This window comes from Crocuta crocuta, unplaced genomic scaffold (assembly GCF_008692635.1).
Source record: "Crocuta crocuta isolate KB4526 unplaced genomic scaffold, BGI_CrCroc_1.0 scaffold258, whole genome shotgun sequence".
NCBI classification, from domain to species: domain Eukaryota; kingdom Metazoa; phylum Chordata; class Mammalia; order Carnivora; family Hyaenidae; genus Crocuta; species Crocuta crocuta.
This window is the reverse complement of record NW_027532842.1, coordinates 3,315,867-3,335,784: the sequence shown is the minus strand read 5'-3', so window position 1 is coordinate 3,335,784 and position 19,918 is coordinate 3,315,867. Positions and strand designations below refer to the sequence as shown.

Here is a 19,918-nt window from a genome sequence, read left to right as displayed (position 1 = left end):
CCTTAGCCCCCTCCCCCCCCCCCCACTACTGAATCAGAGACCCGGTCCTTTGTGTTTTAACAAATCTTCCGGGTGATTCCTACGTTACCTAATTTGAGAACCAGTGGCTTTTAGTGGTACCACAAGAGCAGGCTGCTGTCCGGGTGCCCCTGAGACCCCCATCTGGGGACTGCGAGGACTGGGGTCTGGTCTAGATCCTGCTGTGGTGTGGGCGGGTGAGATCGGGACACTCCATGGGGGCCGTCAGTTCTGCAGACTCTCTGGCTGGTGCTCTCCCAGGCGCCGTGGGGCGGGCGCAGCGGGGGTGCCGGCCGTTAGCCAGCGGCTCCGAGCTGCCCGTGGTCCTCACTGCTGTCATCCAGGACAGCGGGACCCGTCAGGTTTCCACTGGTGTCTGGGAAGGCCGCGGACTAGTCAGTTACAGGAATGGCTCACCCTCAGCTGGTTCCCTCCCCTCAGGAGCAGCTGCGGTGCCCCCCGGGGGTGAGACCGTGTGACTCCCTCACCGGCCCCCCTGTGGGAGAGGCAGTGACAGGTCTAGGGTGCGAGGGGGACTCTGCCCTGGTGGGAGAGCCTTTAAGCGGAGGGTGGGTCCCCCAACTGTGTAACAGAGACAGGGGTGAGGGTTTATTTAAATAACTCATGAGGTTTTGTATTAAAAGGCACCAAAATTGCAGCTTTAAAAATACCACCTTTTCTTTCTCCCCTGTTGCAGCAGAGTCTCAGCAGGCATGCCGTGGTGCACGACCCCGACAAGAAGAAAATGAAGCTCAAGGTAAATGAAGTGCGGCGCGCTGTGAGCAAGAGAATATTAAACCGAGAGTGCCCCAGCGAGGAAAGCGATCGCTGGACGTCACTTTCTCATAAAGGGGTGCAAGTGGTGCTGGGGGCCCTCAGGGGCGGGCAGTATCCCGAGTTCTCACTGTCCTGCTCTCTCATTTCCAAAGGTGAAACGATCTCGCGAGAAACGGAGTTTGGCCTCCCGTCTCAGTGGATACATTCCTCCTAAAAAGAAGCAAGGACAGGGCTCGTCCCTGCCTGAAAACGGAGAGTCACCGGGCTGCACCAATGACCGCGTGCTCTCGATGGTGGCAGTGCTTACCCCCAGCTGAGTGCCAGGTCGCCTGGTCCAAAGGACGACACACCAGCCAGTTACCTCCTCTCAGAGGCACATTTCTCTTTATTAAAATCACGGATGCACAACATCGGATTCTCTGTCGTTTCTGTTCTCTTTGTTCAGAGTGTCCTCGTTTGGGGTCCCGTGAGCCTCTCTGTACGCATGCTCTTCCTTTTTGCTCAGAGGGCGCAGAACACACATTACGGCCCGCCCTCCCCTAACAGGCTGTGGCTGGGTCGAGAAGGTGGCTATTCCGGGCACGGTTTGGAGTATCTGATGACACATCTCCTCCTAGAAAGGGAGATCGGCCAAAAATCAATTTCAGCCCACAGTCTTCGCTTCTTTCTAGTGCTAATGCGCTAATACCCATCCAAATCTGCATTCTTGGATTGCTGTTATTTAAGCGATTCACTAAATCAAATGTGCCTTTCTGGTTAAGCTCGTACGATAACCAGGCAGTTTCACAAACTCCATGTAACTACACTAATGCACGAAAAGTCGACAGTTGAAAATCCCCGCTCGTCAGTGGCACCGAGGGGCCATGCTTGGCTCCAACTACCCTCTCGGAGAAAAGAAGTACAAAGCAGTGGGTGGCGCATTGGCGGAGGACCTCCTTGTCCCCAAACTGTCAGCCCTGTGGGTTCCTAACACTCGTCAGCAGAGTCACTTGGGGTGAGTCGAAAAACACACTGAGTTCTCTAGAGACGCAGGGTCAGCCGGGCTGGGTCCCACGTCTCAGTGATCCCAGCGGAACGAGGGTAGAAACCACTGGACTTTCGGCTGCTGAGTTCACGGACTCTAGAAGCGAGTGGATCTTCTGTAAGCTTACCCTGGGAGTGTAAACTGACACTTTTCAGAAAGCCCATTTAACTTTATCTATGAGAATTCTCAGAGGCATTTATAAACCAGAAACAGACAAAAAATGAATCTCTTTTTCTGTTTGAACGTTAGGTGCTGTAAAAGAAAATCTGTAAAAGAAGAGGCTACATTACTCTTAAAATTACGAAGTGCAATGTTTTCACATGACAAAATAATTGTTTCAATGGAAAAAGTACGTGCAGCGTATGCTTCCATTTTGAAGAACGGATTGGAAAGCTACTGCCAGCACTGGGTAGAATTCGCCAGTTCCTTTTCTTTGCCTTTATCTTCTCCAGATTTTCTACAACCTTATTTTTAGAGCAGAAAACAAGACGTGCAATTACTCCTGCCTGCTTTTACTTACCATTTTATTTTCCGGCTCCTCGACGTTCTTCCCTTTCTTTATGGTAATTTGAACTTTATATTTCTTCTCAAGCCACTGCTGAATCTGTTTACTCTTTGTGTCCAAATCATGTCGTCCGATATTAGAAGAAAAAGTTAGTTCCTTTGTCAGCGTAGGCACTAGTGTAAAAGAGAGACCTGGTGACGGGACTGCTCACCAGTCCCTTCGGGGACCTGAGCTGGGTCACGCACACTTTGGAGATGTCCGGTTGCCTCAGGGGCCCGGATGCTCCTCTCGCTTGACTTTGTTTCACAGACCAGGAAACACTTTTTTAAATAAGGAAAATAGATAGACATAAAAGTACCAATTTTTACCTATTAATAATTTAGATATGAAATGCTCCCATTTATTACCCTCATTTGATAAAAGTACAAAAGAATGGTCCTTTTAAAGGAACAAGTTTAGCTTCACAATAAACTTGGCCTTTTTCTTTCTGACTGGAGCAGCGTTTAGGAAGTAGTCTTAAAAAACACTTTTTTTGTTTACTTTTGAGAGAGAGAGTGTGAACCAGGGAGGGTCAGAGAGAGAGGGAGACACAGAATCTGAAACAGGCCCCAGTCTATGAGCTGTCAGCACAGAGCCTGACGTGGGGCTCGAACCCATGGACTGTGAGATCATGACGTGAGCCGAAGTTGGACGCTCACCCAACTGAGCCACCCAGCTGCCCCTGGGAAGTAAGTACTCCTCTCATCTGACTCCGTTAGTGGTGCCCTTCTAGTGACAGTGGGGTCACCCAGACTGCATCAGACGAGAGGGAGTTCTTGACATGCTGTATCCAGCAACGGAAATCCTGACTCAGAAAATTACAGGGAAGGAACAGATTCCCTAGTAAAAGTGATGGGACACTTCAGAGTATTCATATGGGGGGAAAGTTAGGTTTCAACCCACACAACAATCACCTGAGGAGCACTGACTGACTGCACGTGAAAAAAAACTTTAAAATAGAAGAAAAGAATGGATATACTTGTGACCTCAGGATAGAAGGATTTTGTCAAGGGGCGCCTGGGTGGCTCAGTCGGTTGAGCTTCCCCACTTTGGACTTCGGCTCAGGTCATGACCTCATGGTTTGTGAGTTCAAGCCCCGCATCGAGTTCTGTGCTGACGGCTCAGAACCTGGAGCCTGCTTGGGATTCTGTCTCCCCGCCTCTCTGTCCCTCCCTTGTTCACACTCTCTCTCTAAAAAGTAAACAAACTTTTTTAAAAAGAAGGATTTTGTTAAAAAATTGATAATTGCCTCTATCAAAGACACTATGGTGTAATTTTGAAAAGTGCAAGAAAAAGAAATCTAACTAGGATAACGTATTTTGCGTCACCCAGAGAACCTTACAAATTGAAGGGGGCAGGGGGCGGGAGTGGGGGTGGGACCATGCGAGTAGAGGAAAAGGGACCATAAATAGGCAATTCACAGAAGAGGCAACTCAAATGGGGAATGAAGTACAAATGCGTAATAAGACCGGGTTTCTCACCCATTAGCGTGACAAAGCCTGGATGGGAGAACCAGGTGTGGTGAGGGCGCACAGGAAGGAATGTCATACTTGCTGACAATTTGCCCCATGGACTCTGACGGACCTGTTCTCTGGTCCCAGGATGAAAGGCTGGAAACAAGCCCAGGGTCTATGGAAAGGCACTAACAAATCCACGGTATATGGATATTCTCAGGATTCCATTTAGGGATTCCAGTAAGTTAGCTGCGGCTGTTATATAAGCACAGCTCCGGACAACAGCACGACGTGACTGTCATGTGCACGAGACCATGCTCGATACCGTGTTACGTAACCGAAGTTTAACAACGCAGCTCCACGCCCGTGTCCATGGCAGTGGGGAGGGAGGACTTCAACTTTCCTGTAATGTCATACTTTGTTCAGAAATCTGAAGTACGACAAAGTTAACGCTTGTCCATTGTGGACAGTGGGTAACAGGTGTTTCTATTTCCCTGTATGCTTTCTAGTTCCCCAGGGTAATTTTTCTAGAAAAACTCCTTGGATGAACACCCCCTGGCTGCCTCTAAGCTCCTGCAGCTGCTCCTATGTCTCTATCAGAACAGAATAATGCCTTTACCGCCTTCGGCCCCCATCTCTGCAAACAGCAACGCGTCTTCTCCGAGCTTCTCGGGGCTGCTCCCCGTTTTCTCTGCGATGCAGTTTGATACCCTCCCCACCCCGGCTGGCCTCTTCTGAAGATGGTTTCTTTTCCGGCCAGTACTTGTTTAATGTGGTGCTACAAAACCGAGCCACGGAGAGCGCGTGCCTTTCCTGAGACACGTGACCTCATGGTGGCAGCTCTGGGACTGTCTGTTGCCCCCACCCCCGGGGCTTTTTCCATAACACAGTCTTTCGTCAGGATCAGCACTTATTAGGAATCATGAGAATTTTCACTCCGTTTCTAGGTCGTGGCTCCATAGACATAAAAGACAAGGGCGTGCAAGTGTGTCTACGAGCGTGACTACCATCAGGGCGTGCGGGGCACTCCATGAACCACCTCGGACACAGGCAAGTGCTTCCAGAAAGCTGGCCGGGCACGAGGGGGAAGGAGGGGGACGCGGACTCGGTTCCGCCTCTTCCGAGGCTCATCTCCTTCTGGCTGCCAGCGGCCTTGCCACCCCCGGATCAGACCCAGAGGAAAAGAGGTCCCGTCATTTTGGGGGGCCTCCCTGGTTTCCCCCTCACTGTACCCAGGCCTCGAGCAAGAGGGGCAGACCACGGGGCATCAAGGACAAAAGACCAGAAGAGGGACGGAAAGGAAGCGAGAGCTGGAGACAGGTGTGGGCAGCGGCGGGGCGACCGTGAACCTCCCCGCTGCCCGCAGCCCCGCGGTCGCGAGGCCCCAGCCGCTGGTCTGCGGCCCCAAGGGCTCAGGGAGCCGGCAGCAGGCCACCTACCGGGTTTCGGGTGGGCCTTCTCCGACTCCCGGAGCCGCAGGCGCTCCTCGTGAATCTGCACCCCCGTCAGCAGCTGGTACTGCGGGGGCTGCGCGCCGCTGTCCCTTTTCACGAGCCTCAGGTCGCGCTCGTTCATGAGCCGGATCACGTCTGCTCGGTGCATGTGCCCCAAGTCGTTGCCGGCCTCATCCAGCACGTGGATAACTCGCTCGTGAATCTTCCTTCCGATGTTGCTGAAGTCTGAGTCATTCTTCTTTTTCTTCTTCCTTTCGTCCTGGGCGTCCGCCACGGTGCCGAGAGCTCCTGTGTGAATCGGGCAGGACGGCGTGGGGACAGAGGCTCTGGGGGACGGCAGCGCTGGTGCGGTCCTGTGCAGGGCGTATGTACCAAGACGTGTGACGCAGTTATTCTCCGTCTTCACGGTTTGCAACGTCAGCCTCCTTAGAAGAGCGGCCATCCTAAAAAGCAGGGAGAGAGGTGTGTCACGCTTCAGTCATTTCATCCCCGTGGCTGGATACTGTGGCACGTGGAGCGCGTGTGTGAGGCTGCAGGTCACCTGTAAACCTTGTGGATCCGTGCGGGGGAAATTTACACCAACAACACGGGCTACCAGGCGACTGCAGTCGCACTAAGTCCTGGTGGTACCGTCTCCAGAGCAAGTTACGGTCAGAAGGAGCCATGTTTGCACAGTGCTTTCGTCTTCCATCGTTTCTTCCCCCATTACTACCTCCTTTGATCTCTTTCCCAAGGATCTCCTAGTGCCGGCTCCGAAAGCCGGTATCATCCTACAGGTTTATTTAGGAGAATGTGGTACGTAAAGTCCTTGGTGATGCATAAACACCGATTTATGAATTTCTAACGCGACCAGCGGTTGACAACTTGTCATCAGTGTGTCTGGTGACAAGAGAGAAGGCTAAGGCGCTATTCTGGGAAAGCAGGGAGCTCGAACGGAGACGCTCGGGAAGGAAAGCTCCCGACAGGAATCAAAGTGCCGTCCTCGTACACGGAACGGGTGGCTCACAAGGTGAGGCGTTACGACCAGGCGCTCACCAAGCGTCAGACACGCGTGGCGCTGGTTTACTGCATGGGAATAACCGCTGCTCTTATGAGCGGCATTCTGACTTCTGACTTGCTTCTCTCCCCCAGCACGTGGCTCTCCCCTTCCACTCGCACGTTAGGCAGAGCCTAGAGGTGCAGGCTGGGGGAGGGACGAGAGGACCCACTCGTGTCATCTGGGGTTTGCTGAGCAGCACAGGAACACAGGGAGGTGGCCCTGTCCATGACGAAGAGAGGACGCGGAGCCTTCAGCAGTGCTTCTCAAAGAACGGTCCCCGGGTCCCTGCATGAGCCACCTGGGTGTTCGCTACGACTGGAAGTTCCCTCTGGCCGCTAGCTCTGACCTCACTGGGCCGCACCACCACCGATCCCACCCCTCCCACCACCCCTCAGGTAACGAGTGATATGGGGGAAAAAAAAAGAAAGACAGTAAACTGGATGGAACGTGAAGGAACGCACACAATCCCGCTCTGTCCTCGCCCAGCTGGGGAACGCCCGCATTTACTGCGCTGGCTCCGGCCTCTCTCCTGAGTCCCAGACTTGAGCGTTGACTGCGGCCCAACCAGTCCACTTAGATGTCTCACATGTCCACCCCCGAACTCTCCCTCTTCCGCCCTGCGCTGGCTCCTTCCTCGTCTTCCCTACCTCGTATAAAGACCATGTGCCCCTCCGGCCGCTCAAGGCCCCAAAGAGCAAAGTTATCCTTCCCTGTCCTTTATCTCTTCGAGATTCATCAGTCCCTCGCTGTTCAGCCTCTAAAGTCACGTGGGACCCAAGCGCTCCTCACCTCCCGAGCTGCTGTCACCCCGCTCCACAACTATCGTCCTGTCCCCTGCTTTACATCATGGCCTCCTCTCCGCTTCTGCCCTTACCCCCTATAATCCCTCACCCACGGGGCACACAGCGACCCTTTTACAATGCACGCAGCAGATGACGCCTCTCCCCTGCTCGTAATCCTCCACCGGCTTTCATCTCCCGAGGGCTATCAGCCAAGCCCAGCAAGGGGCCTCCGGTGCCCCCCCGCCCCGCCCACAGCACCTGCCCCGCCTCCTGGGCTCTGTGCCAGCCTCACCGGGCTCTGGACCCAGGTAGCCTGGTAGCTCCCTTCCCTCACACAGCAGAGGGCCCGGCTGGGGGGGTTCCTGCCCAGCGAGGCCTCCCCATCCACTCTGTATAGTACTGCACGCTCCACTGCTCTCAAAGCCATGACCTTGCCTTTAAAAAAACCCCACCGCCCGATACACTGTATATTTATTTGCGCACGTGTTCATCATCTTTCCTCGCTAGGATGCAAGCTTCGTGAGAACACCTGATCGTGCATTCTGTTCGCCGCTGCGTTCCTAACGCTACAGCCTAGAGCCCAGCTCGGCAGGGACGTGCTGAGTGAATGAGACCAAGGAAACCGCCGCGAGGGGGGCGGGGCCGCCGGCATCCGACACCTGTCCTGCATCATTCCCTCCCAGTGTGCGCACACGCAGGTGAACCCCGGGGTCACATTCCGGCTGGCACGTCCCATGTCCGCTGAGCTGAGGAAGATCTGCGCCAGACGGTCCCCCCCCAGGGAATGGGATGCAGTCACTCTCTGTCATTACGTGGTGGCTGGAAGCTCCGCTGTACTTGTGCTAAAGGCTCTAAGACGGGAGCAAACTGGATTTTAAATAGCTGCGATAGTGCTGTTTCACCAAAAAGCTGGGTATTTGTCAGTGGAGGAAGCCCCCAAACCAAAAAAAAAACAGGGCGGTCTGAAGAGACCAGAGACGACTTGTTTTTCCACTTATCGGCAGAAAAACAGCAGCGGCACCAACTGTCGCAGTGAGTTGGGGTGGCCCTAGCATTAACGGGCGGGAGCGGACCCGTCCTGTGTAATGGATTCTCGACACAGTAAAGCAGATGATATCATTTCAAAACGGAGGCAAATAAATAACAGGCAGGGCACAGGAAAAAAGAGGAAAAGAAATCTATGGAAACCCTGGTCGTCTGTGGTTGAAGATACAAGTGATGGTTTTGCTCCCATCCTTCTTACCATTTTTTCTCAATCTTTTACAGGGAAGAAGCCTTTCTATTTCTTATTTTTTTAAATTTTATTTTCAATAGGCTCCACGCCCAAGGTGGGGCTTGAACTCACAACCCTGAGATCCAGAGTCACATGCTCTACCCACTGAGTCAGCCAGGAGCCCCTGGAAGAAGTATTTTTTATACTAGCACATTTATTTACAAAATAAAGACTATTTCAGAATAATGATGGCAAAAAACTTTCTAAGGCTTCAAAAAACACTTTCCAAGAGGAGGAAAAGGTAAAGAGCGGAAAAATACCACAACTATGTTTTTCTTTAAGTTCTTTACCATTACTTAAATTTTAAAAAGTTTTAAGTTTCCTTGATTTCCACAGCAATTAAGCTCCAATACTGGCTCAATTTTGGCTTTATGTCAGCAAAGCTGAACGCGTACATACTTCCTTCAAAATAAGCTTTTCATAGATAAAAATATAAATACACAGTTAAGAAAAAAGCTGTGAGATCACGAAATCCGAATTGCAAATACCAACTTACATTCAAATAGTTAAAAAACTTCCCACTAGGAAAAGTTTCAAACATGTACTGGAAAAATCACATAGTAAAACCCTAAGCATCCTTCACGCAGCTTCATAATGAATAGTGTGTGGCCAAACTGCTTCCTCTCTCCCTCAGCAATTCCCTCCACCCCCCTCACCGCCAGCCACCATGAACTATTTCAAGGTAAATCCTATCTTGCCAACAAATATTTCAGTATGTTATCTCTAGGAGGTTAGGACTCTTTTACCTGTTTTTTAACTTTATTTTAGAGAGGGGCACCTGGGTGGCTCAGTTGGTTAAGCACCTGACTTCAGCTCGGGTCATGATCTCATGGCTCGTGAGTTGGAGCCCCACGTTGGGCTCTGTGCTGACAGCTCAGAGCCTGGAGCCTGTCATTGGATTCTGTGTCTCCCTCTCTCTCTGCCCCTCCCCTGCTCACAGTCTGTGTGTGTGTCTCTCTCAAAAATTAAACATGACAAAATTATTTTAGACAGAGAATGTGCAAGCAGGGGAGGGAGAGAGTGGGTGGGGGAGAGAATATCTTAAGCAGACTCCATGTTCAGCGCAGAGCCCAATGTGGGGCTCAATCCTAAGACCCTAGGATCATGACTTGAGCCAAAATCGGGAGTCAGATGCTTAACTGACTGAGCCACCTAGATGCCCTTCTTTTACCTTTTTAATAACCATGATAACATTACCCCCACTAATTCCTTCAAACATCCAGTTTTCTGATTTCCCCGGTAGTAGTATAATACTGTTTGCTGACATGTCATTCACAGGTAGGTAGCATGGAGAAACCCCCAATGGCCGAATGTGTGGTAATTTCAACATTAAAGAATAATGGCTGAAAGTTATTTTAACACACTGAATATGCAACCATCTACTCAAAAGAAAGATCCTTTGCCAGAACTGTACGTGACCATCACCCTGACTCCTGGCTGTGAAAATCGGTCCAGAAAAAGAACTAAGCATCCATCCTACCTCTTTAGGAAGAAGCGCAGTCGGTAATCATCCCCAGTTGGTGAAGGAAAAGCTCTTCGTTAGAGGAGAATGCCGGCTAACAAATGGAGAAGAGAAGGAGTTTAGAAATCACCGTATTGCCACCTTCAGCCAAATCATGGGTTCAGGTACAAAAATCATGAGCTAAAAAGCNAGTTGTTCATATGGTGCCTGGGGGGGGAGGGGGGGGACGCAAAGATCACCTGCAGATGGAAATGGGGAAGACACGCTGTGGCTGTCGCCCTGCCCACCCGAAGGTCACACTCAGCATCCCCGCGCACGCCTCCTCGCACAGTGCGCCACCTGCTCGGCCCTTCTGCGGGGCGGTCCTGCCGGAAGAGCTTCAGGGACCCGGTCCGGCCTCTGGACCTAGCCTCCGGTTTCCGAGGAACACAAGGGCCGGGCTCAGAGAGGAACAAATCAGAGAGATCCAGACTGTGGGACAACTGGCTCGGTGTCTTAAAAAAAAAGTGTTATAGGGAGTGAAGGGGGGGGACTAATCTTGATTAAAAACACAGAGGATGGGGCGCCTGGGTGGCTTAGTCGGTTAAGCGTCCAACTTTCGCTTAGGTCATGATCTTGTGGTTCGTGGGTTCGAGCCCCGCGTCGGGCTCTGTGCTGACTGCCAGCTCAGAGCCTGGAGCCTGTTTCAGTCTGTGACTCCCTCTCTCTCTGACCCTCCCCTGCTCACGCTGTCTCTCTCTCTCTCTCCTAGAAATAAATAAAACATTTAAAAAAAAAACATTAAAAAAAAACACAGAGGAGACACAATGATAAAATACAGGGTGTTTGGAAAAAAAGCAACTAAAAAGGAACATCGAGATACAGGGGACAAGCTGGATATGGAGGAGATTCCTGACGGACCGGATGCTATCAGAGGAGTACTGTGCATGGCCTCGGCGACAATGCCATTCTTGGGAGGGGACTCAGTTGTTTTCGGGGTAGAGTGACATCTGCCACTTAATCTGACAAGATGTGGCACAAAATATACGTGCAGTGTGGCAACACCTGCTGAATCTTCATTATGGCTACACGGGTGTTATCAGTCTCACAACTTATCTGTGTGGTTCATTTTGTTCATCATTAAAACATTTTTACGGGCGCCAAGTGGCTCAGTCGGTTGAGCGTCTGATGTCGGCTCAGGTCATGATTTCGTGGCTCATGAGTTCAAGCCCTGCATCGGGTAGTGCTGACAGCTCGGAGCCTGGAGCCTGCTTCGGATTCTGTGTCTCCCTCTCTCTCTGCCCTTCCCCTGCTCATGCTCTTTCTCAAAAATAAACATTAAAAAAATAATAATAAAAATAAAAAACTGAATCAGGACCCCCTCAAAACAAGACATAAGAAAATAAGTAATAAGACATTATTTCCCTATTTTTTAAAGTGTATTTATTTATTTTGAGAGAGAGACAGAGAGTGCAAGCAGGGGAGGGGCAGAGAGAGAGGGAGAGACAGAGAATCCAAAACCAGGCTCTGTACCATCAGTACACCCCATGCAGGGCTCAAACTCATAAACTTTGAGATCACGACCTGAGCTGAAATCAGGAGTTGGACACTTAACAGACTTAGCTATCCAGGTGCCCCACTAATAAAACATTATAACATTAAGTGGGTTCACGTAGTTTAAGCTCTGATGTCTGGGGCTATGAGAACAAAGTTAAGAAAACTTTCAAGGTGGATGTAAAATAGGAAGACTTGCTCTCTCATGAGAGATTACATGTGTTTATTTGTATGTGTGTGTGTGTGTGTGTGTGTGTGTGTGTTTATTTCTGAAAGAGAAAGAGACAGCATGAGCAAGGGAGGGTCAGAGAGAGAGGGAGACACAGAATTTGAAGCAGGCTCTGAGCTGTCAGCACAGACCCCGACATGGGGCTCAAACCCACAAACCGTGAGATCATGACCTGAGCTGAAGTCGGACGCTCACCTGACTGAGCCCCCCAGGCGCCCCTAAATGTCTTTGATACCTCTGTCAAACCAACAGTAGGCAGAATGAGCCCGTGGTCTAAATCGAAATAGAAACGCTTAGGTTCTCATGACAGTATCGGTGCATTTAGTCACTTACTTCCACAGTTATCCCTTCTGAAACATCCAGAACTTTTTTTATTTTTTTAATTTATTTCTAGGAGAGAGAGAGAGACAGCGTGAGCAGGGGAGGGTCAGAGAGAGAGGGAGACACAGACTCTGAAATAGGCTCCAGGCTCTGCGCTGGCTGTCAGCACAGAGCTCAACGAGGGGCTCGAACCCACGAACCGCAAGATCACGACCCAAGTGAAAGTTGGACGCTTAACCGACTAAGTCACCCAGGCGCCCCCATCCAGAACTATTTTAAAAGCCAATGACCTTAGACACATCTACTTAAATCACACAATTTTATAGCATGAAGTATCCATTTCTGGTCTTGTGGTAACTCGGACCTTACCGAGATCATCTATGATCCCGCACCATAGATGGGGAAATCTGCCTCTACTGGTGGTTTTTAATTGGGTAGCTGATTCTACATCTAGGGAAAAAAGTATTTTTTTTTGGTTCCTTATTTACTCAAGATTGGATCGCTGAAAACATATCCTGCAAGCTCTGGAGGATAAACTGACAAGTGCCCTCAAAAAGCCCCTTCACTGCTACTAATTTCAGTCCTCTCTCCACTGCAGGACTGACTTCACCGCCATCACTAACCTGCCTGGGACCCTGGGAGAAAAACGACAGCTGCATTAGTCCAAATGCACACAACGCAGAGTAGTTTCGGTGTTTGACCCACATATTCCATAAGAAATTGAAATGATTTTAAATATTAAGCCATAGGGGCGCCTGGGTGGCTTAGTNGTCTCTCTCTCTCCTAGAAATAAACAAAATATTAAAAATAAATAAATATTAAGCCATAAAGCAGGGCGTTATGAAATAAACATGTGGCTACTTCCATACACTGTGTATTTCTGATGAGCTTAGTTAGAACTGTGTTCTTTATCTTTTCACATTAGTCTGCGGTTGTTTAAAGTGAGTAATATTCTTTCAGGACTATTTCCCCCGACTTTTACTATAAAAATGTTCAGTCTTTCAACTGTACAGTGAACACCCCAATACCCCATTCATCTAGATTCTACATGTTGGTATCCTTGTTTTATTTGTCTATTTATTTCTTTTTCCATCCATTTATGTTTTGATACATTTCAAAGTAGACTGCAGACATCGGTACACTTCATCCTCAAATACTTCATTCAACATGCATACCCTTAACTAGGGTTCAATATCTGTTTACGATTCCTTTCACTTTGAGGCAAATGTGCACATACAATGAAATGTACAAATCTTAAGCATATCTTTTAATCAGCTTTGACAAGTACAAACACCTCGGTAACTAAAACTCCCGCCAACCTGTAGAATACTACCACCCACCACCCCAGAAAGTTCCTTCATGCCTCTTCCAAGTCAGTCTCCAAGCCCATCCAGAGGCAACGACTGTTCTGGTATTTTTCCATTTTCTTGGAGACTACACATTAGAACTTTGCAATCCCTTCCTGCCTCCGCACTGCTCTCACCACACACTGTGCCCTCCCCACCTTAAAACTGCCCCAAATTACAGGCCAACATCTTCCATGAGGCCAAAGGCTCTTGCCACCTCTCTAGCATGTCCTATACCAAACTTCCTATGTGTCTAAACACCGGCCGTCCAGATTCTTGAAATGCTCTTCCCTTAGGCTTAAGAAACGCCAGATCGTTGCTTAATGCTCCCTTTCTCTGGGCATTCTTCGGACTACCTTCCAAACGAAGCCCATCAGCCCCAGTCCCCCTGCCCCCTCATCTCTTTGTTGAGCTCACTTTTAAATGCTTGTATAGTATAGTTTAACTTTCCTTTATAACACTTACCACAATTACAACTTTGTGATTATCTACTGCTGTTTCTCTCCTTTACTAGACGGTGGGTTCCTGAGGCTGGGAACGAATCTCAGTTATCTTTCACTATATCGTCCCTGGCCCAATAAACAGTCGTTGACTTTACAGACAGACTCCCCCCACTCTCTGTACTTAGACTGAAGCCTTCCACGAACATGAAACCGAGCTTTTCAGCAGGAAAGCTATTTACTTCTTTCAAGAATCTTAACGGGGCGCCTGGGTGGCTCAGTCGGTGGGGTGTCCGACTTCGGCTCAGGTCATGATCTCAGGGTTCGTGGGTTCGAGCCCCGCGTTGGGCTCTGTGCTGACAGCTCAGAGCCTGGACCCTGCTTCAGATTCTGTATCTCCCTCTCTCTGACCCTCCCCTGCTCATGCTGTCTCTCTCTCAAAATAAACATTAAAAAAAAAACCATGGAGCCTATTAAGCAGTAAGCGGGGAAAACCGACATCCCGCAGTCGCTTAGGAACCCTCCGCGACGGCTGCAGGTGATAGAAAAGGCGTGGGGCCCCCTTTCCTGCTCCGGCGCAGGTACCAGGTACTACCGCGCAGGATGCCGGGCTCTTCCGCACGGTCACGTGTCTCGGCCGCGGCCACGCCCACTCCCGGAAGTGGGGGGGGTGTCTCTCGGCGCGCCGCCGCCAGAGAAGGGGCGTGGGGATATGCGGGGCGCGCGTGCACGCCACGGAGGGGCGGGCCGTCCAGGGAGGAGGCCGNACGCGGCCGAGCGCGACGCCGCCTCCTCCGCAGGTCTGCACCTAGGCCTCGCCCTCCTGACACAGGCCCCCACCCGCTCGGCGCCCCTCGCCTTTAGCTTTACCTATGCCGCGCCGACGATTGGAAGCTCTGGCGGAAGAAGCCGCGAACGGCCCTGGCGGGGTGAACCCCTTCGCCCTCCGTAGTGGGCGGGGCTTCGGCTTTTAAAGGAAAGGTGACGTAGGGAGGCGCGCCTTCCCGCTGGCGGCCCGAGGTCCTCCGACGGAAAGGGCGGCGCGCGAGGGGCGGTTCCTCCGCGGCCGCTTTTTTAATTTAACGTCGAATAAAATGTTTCATAAACGTTCTTCTAGTTCCCGTGGCTTAAGGAGCACTGTCCCCGGTGAGCAAACAGATCCGGGAAATAAAAGACGGTCTTAAGCTTCCCGAGCCCTGGATCACCGGAGGTGGGGTCGGGGGGGTGTAGGATTCAATTGATGTAACTGGGAGAGCTTCCAGCAGACCGTCGGTTTTACGAAGGCGAAGCCGGGCCCGTGGTGGGGAAGCGGTGTGTCCGGAGTAGGTAGGGCAGAGTCCCCTCCAAAGCGGGGGTGTGTCCCGGGGGCTGCAGTACCCTCCGCCGCCGCAGTGTCGCTGTCCCCTCCCTGCGCTCGCCTCGTCTTCGTCGGAAGTTCCTCAGCGACCCAGTGGGAATAAGCCGTCGTGATTTAGGGAGGCCACATCATTAGGGACTTTACGGTATTGGGGGCAAACTACAGGATATTACCAAATTCTCCTTAAATGATTTCTTGGATCCGATTTTACCTGCTTTATTACAGATCAAAACACTAGTTCAGGTTTAAGTAGCTCCTCGAGAGCAGAGGCCCACGTTTCTATTTCCTCATCAAATCCCGGCGTCTGGTATGTTTTGTGCTATTTTGTTGAAATAGCGAAGTGGTAAACCCAGAAACAACTAAGCGGTGGAGGTGGCCCAAAGTCCAAGGTTAGTCTTTGCATGCCGGCCATTCCCAAGTTAAGAGTTAAGAGATTCTGTTATTCTACCAAAATTATCCCATAATACCAACGTATAAGTCTGTTTAGTGTAGAGTGACCTACTGCATACCTTGGAAATGGTAGGTGCTCAACAATTATAAATATGCACATTTATAGAATTTACTTGTGTGCCTGCAAGGCACCTTTCTAAGCGTTTTACTTCTCTCAAGTCACTTAATCCTCAAGCTTCCTACCCCGTTTCACAGACGAGAGAACTGAAGACTACAGAAGTTCAGCAGTTTGCCCAAGGTCACACTAGTAGCGGACTCAAGACTAGGGACGCCTGGGTTGGCTTGGTCACTTAAAAGTCTGACTTTGGCTCAGGTCATGATCTCATGGGTCGTGGGTCTGAGCCCCGCGTCAGTACAGAGCCTGCTTGAAATTCTCTTTCTCCCTCTTTCTCTGCCCTTCCCCTGCTCATGTGCTCCGTTTCCCTCTCAAAATAAATTTAAAAAATAAATAAATAAAGGAAGGCAAGCAGCCCAGAGCCAGAGTTGGTGCTCTTAATGTTAAATATTCCCTCTGTTGCTAGACTTCAAGTAACGAAGCAGTAGAGTTACAAGTCTGTGAAGCTATTTGGTGAAATGCGTAAAATTGAAGCATTTCAGTACCCAAACTAAGGACTTTGAGAAAATTGTCATTTGAATGAATTCACACAAAGTAATCGTTAGTAACCGGAGCTACCTTCCAGGACCGCTTTGGTATCCCCTCTTTGAGGCATATGTCCTGAGTAGATGGTTCTGGAAGTTTTCCGGACTGTCATCATCAGCTGTCTCAAGAAGGAGGTGCTTCCAGTCTTCCTGGAAGCAGAGGAAAAGGCGCAGGTTGCAGACCTGCCCTCAAGAGAAAGTTTTTGTTTTGTTTCAAATCTCTTCTCTTGAACTCTGCTTTGACCTCCAGCTGAAATGGGGTGTGGCAGCTTTTAAAGAGTCATTGAGTCTTGGATTCAGTTTCATGGTGGCTGATTTTGAAGACCCTTGAATAATGATGGTAAAGCAGGCAAATGGCTCTTTCAGGTCCCTCCTGTATTTATGGCCTCTACTTCCTGGTTTGGGGGAAGTGTTATTACTATGCCACGAATCCTCTGTAAACCAACAGCATATGTGCATCGGTCTCTCAGAAATTACACAGCTTTCCCAATTGCAATTGTTTCTACCCATAATTTACCAAAAACAAACAAACCCCACCCCAAAACATAAAAGTAACTCAATAAAACTCAACCCCAGGTGACTCTAAAACTTCTACATTTTCCTCCACAGAGTAATTTCCATGTTAATTTCCACAGTTGGTCCCCAAATGACAGTTTCTCCTATACCGTGTATATTGGCGTTTTGCTCTGATAAAGGATTAAAGGCAAATTCTGCCCCTCGCTTTGAAAGTCCCCTCTCTCCACAGGCGTGGTGGAAGTCTTTGGAACAGAGAGGCAGTCTCAGCCTGTCAGTGAGGTGCAAAATATCTGTTCCACAGAGTAATTCTTCTAAGGGCGATTCCTTCAAAAAGCTATTTGCACTAGGCTGTGTCTTCATCAGGCCACTGTCGCTCCAAACAATTACTTTAAGAGGCTCATCATATACTCATCAAATCCTGTGTTCATTCTGAGGTCACCAGATGAGTCATAGCCTGCGTGGCTTCCCATATTCAGGAGATTCTTCCACAACTAGTTGTTAATGGGTTACAGCTAGCATATAAATCCCCTCTGTCGTTAGACTGCAAGCTCTCATCGGGACAGTTTTGCTGAACAAGGGGAATCGAAGTCTCTTAATGTGTGAGGTCCTCCGTAGGGCCTACCAAATCAAGCTGACAGCAGTTGTCTTAAAGGGCAGCGACTTTCCCATTCCAGCACCTTCTTAACAGCTGAGAGGGTCCATGCTCTCCTTACTATGTTCCCAAGCTTGTCATAAGGGACATGGAAAGCAGGGTGCCCAAGGGGCTGTGGCTGAATGTGAGGGAACTCGTCAAAGACATCCTGAAGATGTCCTCAGCACTACACCATGTGGCCGCGATCACAGCACACAAACGCACAAAGCCTTTTCATAGTCTCTACTCTTTACCCCCAGGGAGAACTGTGATTCATCTATTCCAAGCATGTAAACATTCACACGCTTAAAAAGAGAAAACTCTGAGGCAAGGGAGGTTTAGCCTTGCATAAGTAGCTCATTTCAACGTTCAGAAAGGCTGAGGGACTCTCTTCCTTTAACCTGAATGCCTCGTGTGGCTGTGTGTGCTGATTCCCCAGGAGAGCGGGAGAACATCTGGCCACCGCATCTGTGTTCAAACCCTTTACACCCTCTCAGACTGTGACTAGATTCAGAATCAGGTGACCATGTGTAAGGTTTCCCGACTGATCATTCCTCTTGTCAGAAAATGGCACCAACGATGAAAACGTGGTGGTGGTTGTGAACCAGTGAAAAACATTCATCTAAAATGAATGACGTACTGTAATAAATTTTGGGAAAGCTTTCGTGTCTACTGAATAAAAGAGAGTTCTGTATGGAAGATCCATTTATCTTCTGTGAAAAGTCTGGTGCAACTGAACGAAGCAGAAAATTGGCTGGAAAGTCTCTGTTGGGAACACGATAGAGCCATGTGCTTCCATTTCAAATGGCATTGGATTTTGGGAGGATCCAGTGAACTTTGGCCATATTTTTAAAATCTTTTTTAACATTCATTTATTTTTGAGAGATGGAGAGAGACAGAGTATGAGAGGGGGAGGGGCAGAGAGAGAGGAAGACAGAGAATCTGAAGCAGACTCCGGGCTCTGAGCTGTCAGCACAGAGCCTGACGCGGGGCTCAAACCCATGAACCATGAGATCATGACCTGAGCCGAAGTTGGACGCTTAACCGACTGAGCCACCCAGGCACCCTGAACTTTGGCCGTTTCTAAACACTTAATGAACATCATTCCCGTTACATCCTAGGATGTCGTGCAGAAGTACAAAGACCTAGTTTGGGAACCTTTTACAGAATGTACAGTGCATACTGCGTACATCCAAGCCAAGCAGGACCGAATTCTTAGCCTTTTATATTTTAAATAAAATCCAGTAACGGTTTTCAACACATGAGATTTTCTAGTTAGGCTCTTCAAGAAAGGCAGGACTGAAGGCAAATACGGTGTTAATAATAAGACAAATTTGTCCTCTCACTTTGAGAAGAGCCTCAGATGTGGCATTTTAACACGTTTACTGTATGAGGAAGACTTTCCACTGTACGTTTCCTTGTTTGGCTGCTCCCCACCCCCTCCCTTAAAGTTGCTAGGTTCTGCCACAAAGATGTTCAAGTCTGTTTTGTTGGCAGCTTAGGACGCATCCGTGACCTTACCAAAGTGGAAGTGAAAGCTCTCGGTTTTTCTTCTTTCTTTCTTTCTTTTTTTTTTTTTTTGCAACAGTAAATCTATTAATTTTACAGTCAGTTGAACAGCAATAGGTTAATTTGTTTAAAGTCTGCGTTCACAAAGAAAACCTGAGTCGCAGCAGCTTGAATGCCTGGAAACTGCGGCGTGGTGGCTGAAGGGTAGACACGCTTAACAACTTGCTGGGGACGGATGCCGGCGACCACTGTCACCTGCTTCTCCGCACAGGTGCTGACCCCTCGGTCGATCTGGGGCCTCCTGACGGGGTAGCAGGAAGGCCGGGCCTTTTGTGTGCTACAGAGAGCGCTTTTCCAAGGACTGGGCCCGTTTTCTCCAGCAACCACAGGAAGCAGAAGAAAGAAGAGGTTAAGGGCCACCGTGAGGGTCAGAACGGGTTAAATTTAGTTAACATCAGAGGTTATAGCTTTTAACAAGAGCTTCAAGAAAACTTATTCGAAGATGCAATTTGTTTCTTCTTTGTCGACTGTTATTATTATTTTTGGCCCTATTGACAGTGGCAGCTTAACAAAGTTTTTATAGGCTGGAGGTTTTCATCCTTTATAGAGAATAAAGGATTGTGTTCCTAAAGAGAGTTGCAGGTGGAAGACTTTATAAAGTTTCCATGATTTTCAAATTGGGAGCTTTCAAATAGGCTCCCTGCTTGGCTAAGTCAAAAATAATCCGTGAGGGGTGTTGAAAAAATTCCCCATTAGAAATGGAGGAATGCCTCAGCCATCAGATGCAGGGGCTCGAATGTCTAGAAGCTTCTTTGTGTGTGTTTACTTTCAACCATCCTTGCATAGTTTTCCCAGTTTTTTTTTTTTTTCCAAAATTACCAAAGAGGCCCCCTCTTAAGTTTCCATGCATGTGTGTCTTTAAATTTAGAGCGTAACACTGGGCATACCTAGCTGTGTATTATTTCTCTATGCAAGCAAAAGAGATCACCATAGATTTCTGCATGTGTCCTTCATGCTCTTACCATTCTAGTACTCCATAGTTTCTACCCAAAGATGGAAATCCTATGGAAATTGGTCTTTGGAAAGAGAGTCGTTATCAATGCTCGCCTTTCAATTGGAA

The 19,918-nt window shown here is 49.2% G+C and overlaps 2 protein-coding genes across 3 annotated transcripts in view; one reads left to right on the top strand and one right to left on the bottom strand.

The window, feature by feature from the left end:
- GTF3A (general transcription factor IIIA) overlaps positions 1-1,205 on the top strand; it is a 13,957-nt gene extending 12,752 nt beyond the window's left edge. Inside the window, exons 10-11 of the mRNA XM_077745418.1 lie at positions 716-775; positions 948-1,205. Coding sequence (XP_077601544.1) covers positions 716-775; positions 948-1,112 — 225 coding nt within the window. The 3' untranslated portion in view covers positions 1,113-1,205. The remainder of the gene's footprint in view (positions 1-715; positions 776-947) is intronic.
- MTIF3 (mitochondrial translational initiation factor 3) lies at positions 1,150-14,704 on the bottom strand. 2 transcript variants are annotated; one of them, XM_077745341.1, is made up of 6 exons: positions 14,567-14,704; positions 10,067-10,321; positions 9,846-9,921; positions 5,257-5,714; positions 2,340-2,497; positions 1,150-1,408 (listed from the first exon to the last, which is right to left on the bottom strand). In XM_077745341.1, the coding sequence occupies exons 4-6, from the start codon at positions 5,711-5,713 to the stop codon at positions 1,190-1,192; spliced, it is 834 nt and encodes a 277-aa protein (XP_077601467.1). In that variant the 5' UTR covers position 5,714; positions 9,846-9,921; positions 10,067-10,321; positions 14,567-14,704; the 3' UTR covers positions 1,150-1,189. The 2 variants fall into 2 exon arrangements, with proteins under 2 accessions (XP_077601467.1, XP_077601466.1); XM_077745340.1 differs by lacking the exon at positions 10,067-10,321.
- Between the last annotated feature and the right edge of the window lie 5,214 nt (positions 14,705-19,918).

Bases quoted from the DNA above. Each gene is read 5' to 3' on its own strand.
- MTIF3 (XM_077745341.1), bottom strand. From the start codon at position 5,713: ATGGCCGCTCTTCTAAGGAGGCTGACGTTGCAAACCGTGAAGACGGAG. The intron at 2,498-5,256 runs GTAGGTGGCCTG...CTTTTACACTAG, and splicing joins GAAGGCCCACCCGAAACCCG to TGCCTACGCTGACAAAGGAA. The intron at 1,409-2,339 runs GTAAGTAAAAGC...CTCCCTTTCTAG, and splicing joins AGGAGCCGGAAAATAAAATG to GAGGAGATGTGTCATCAGAT.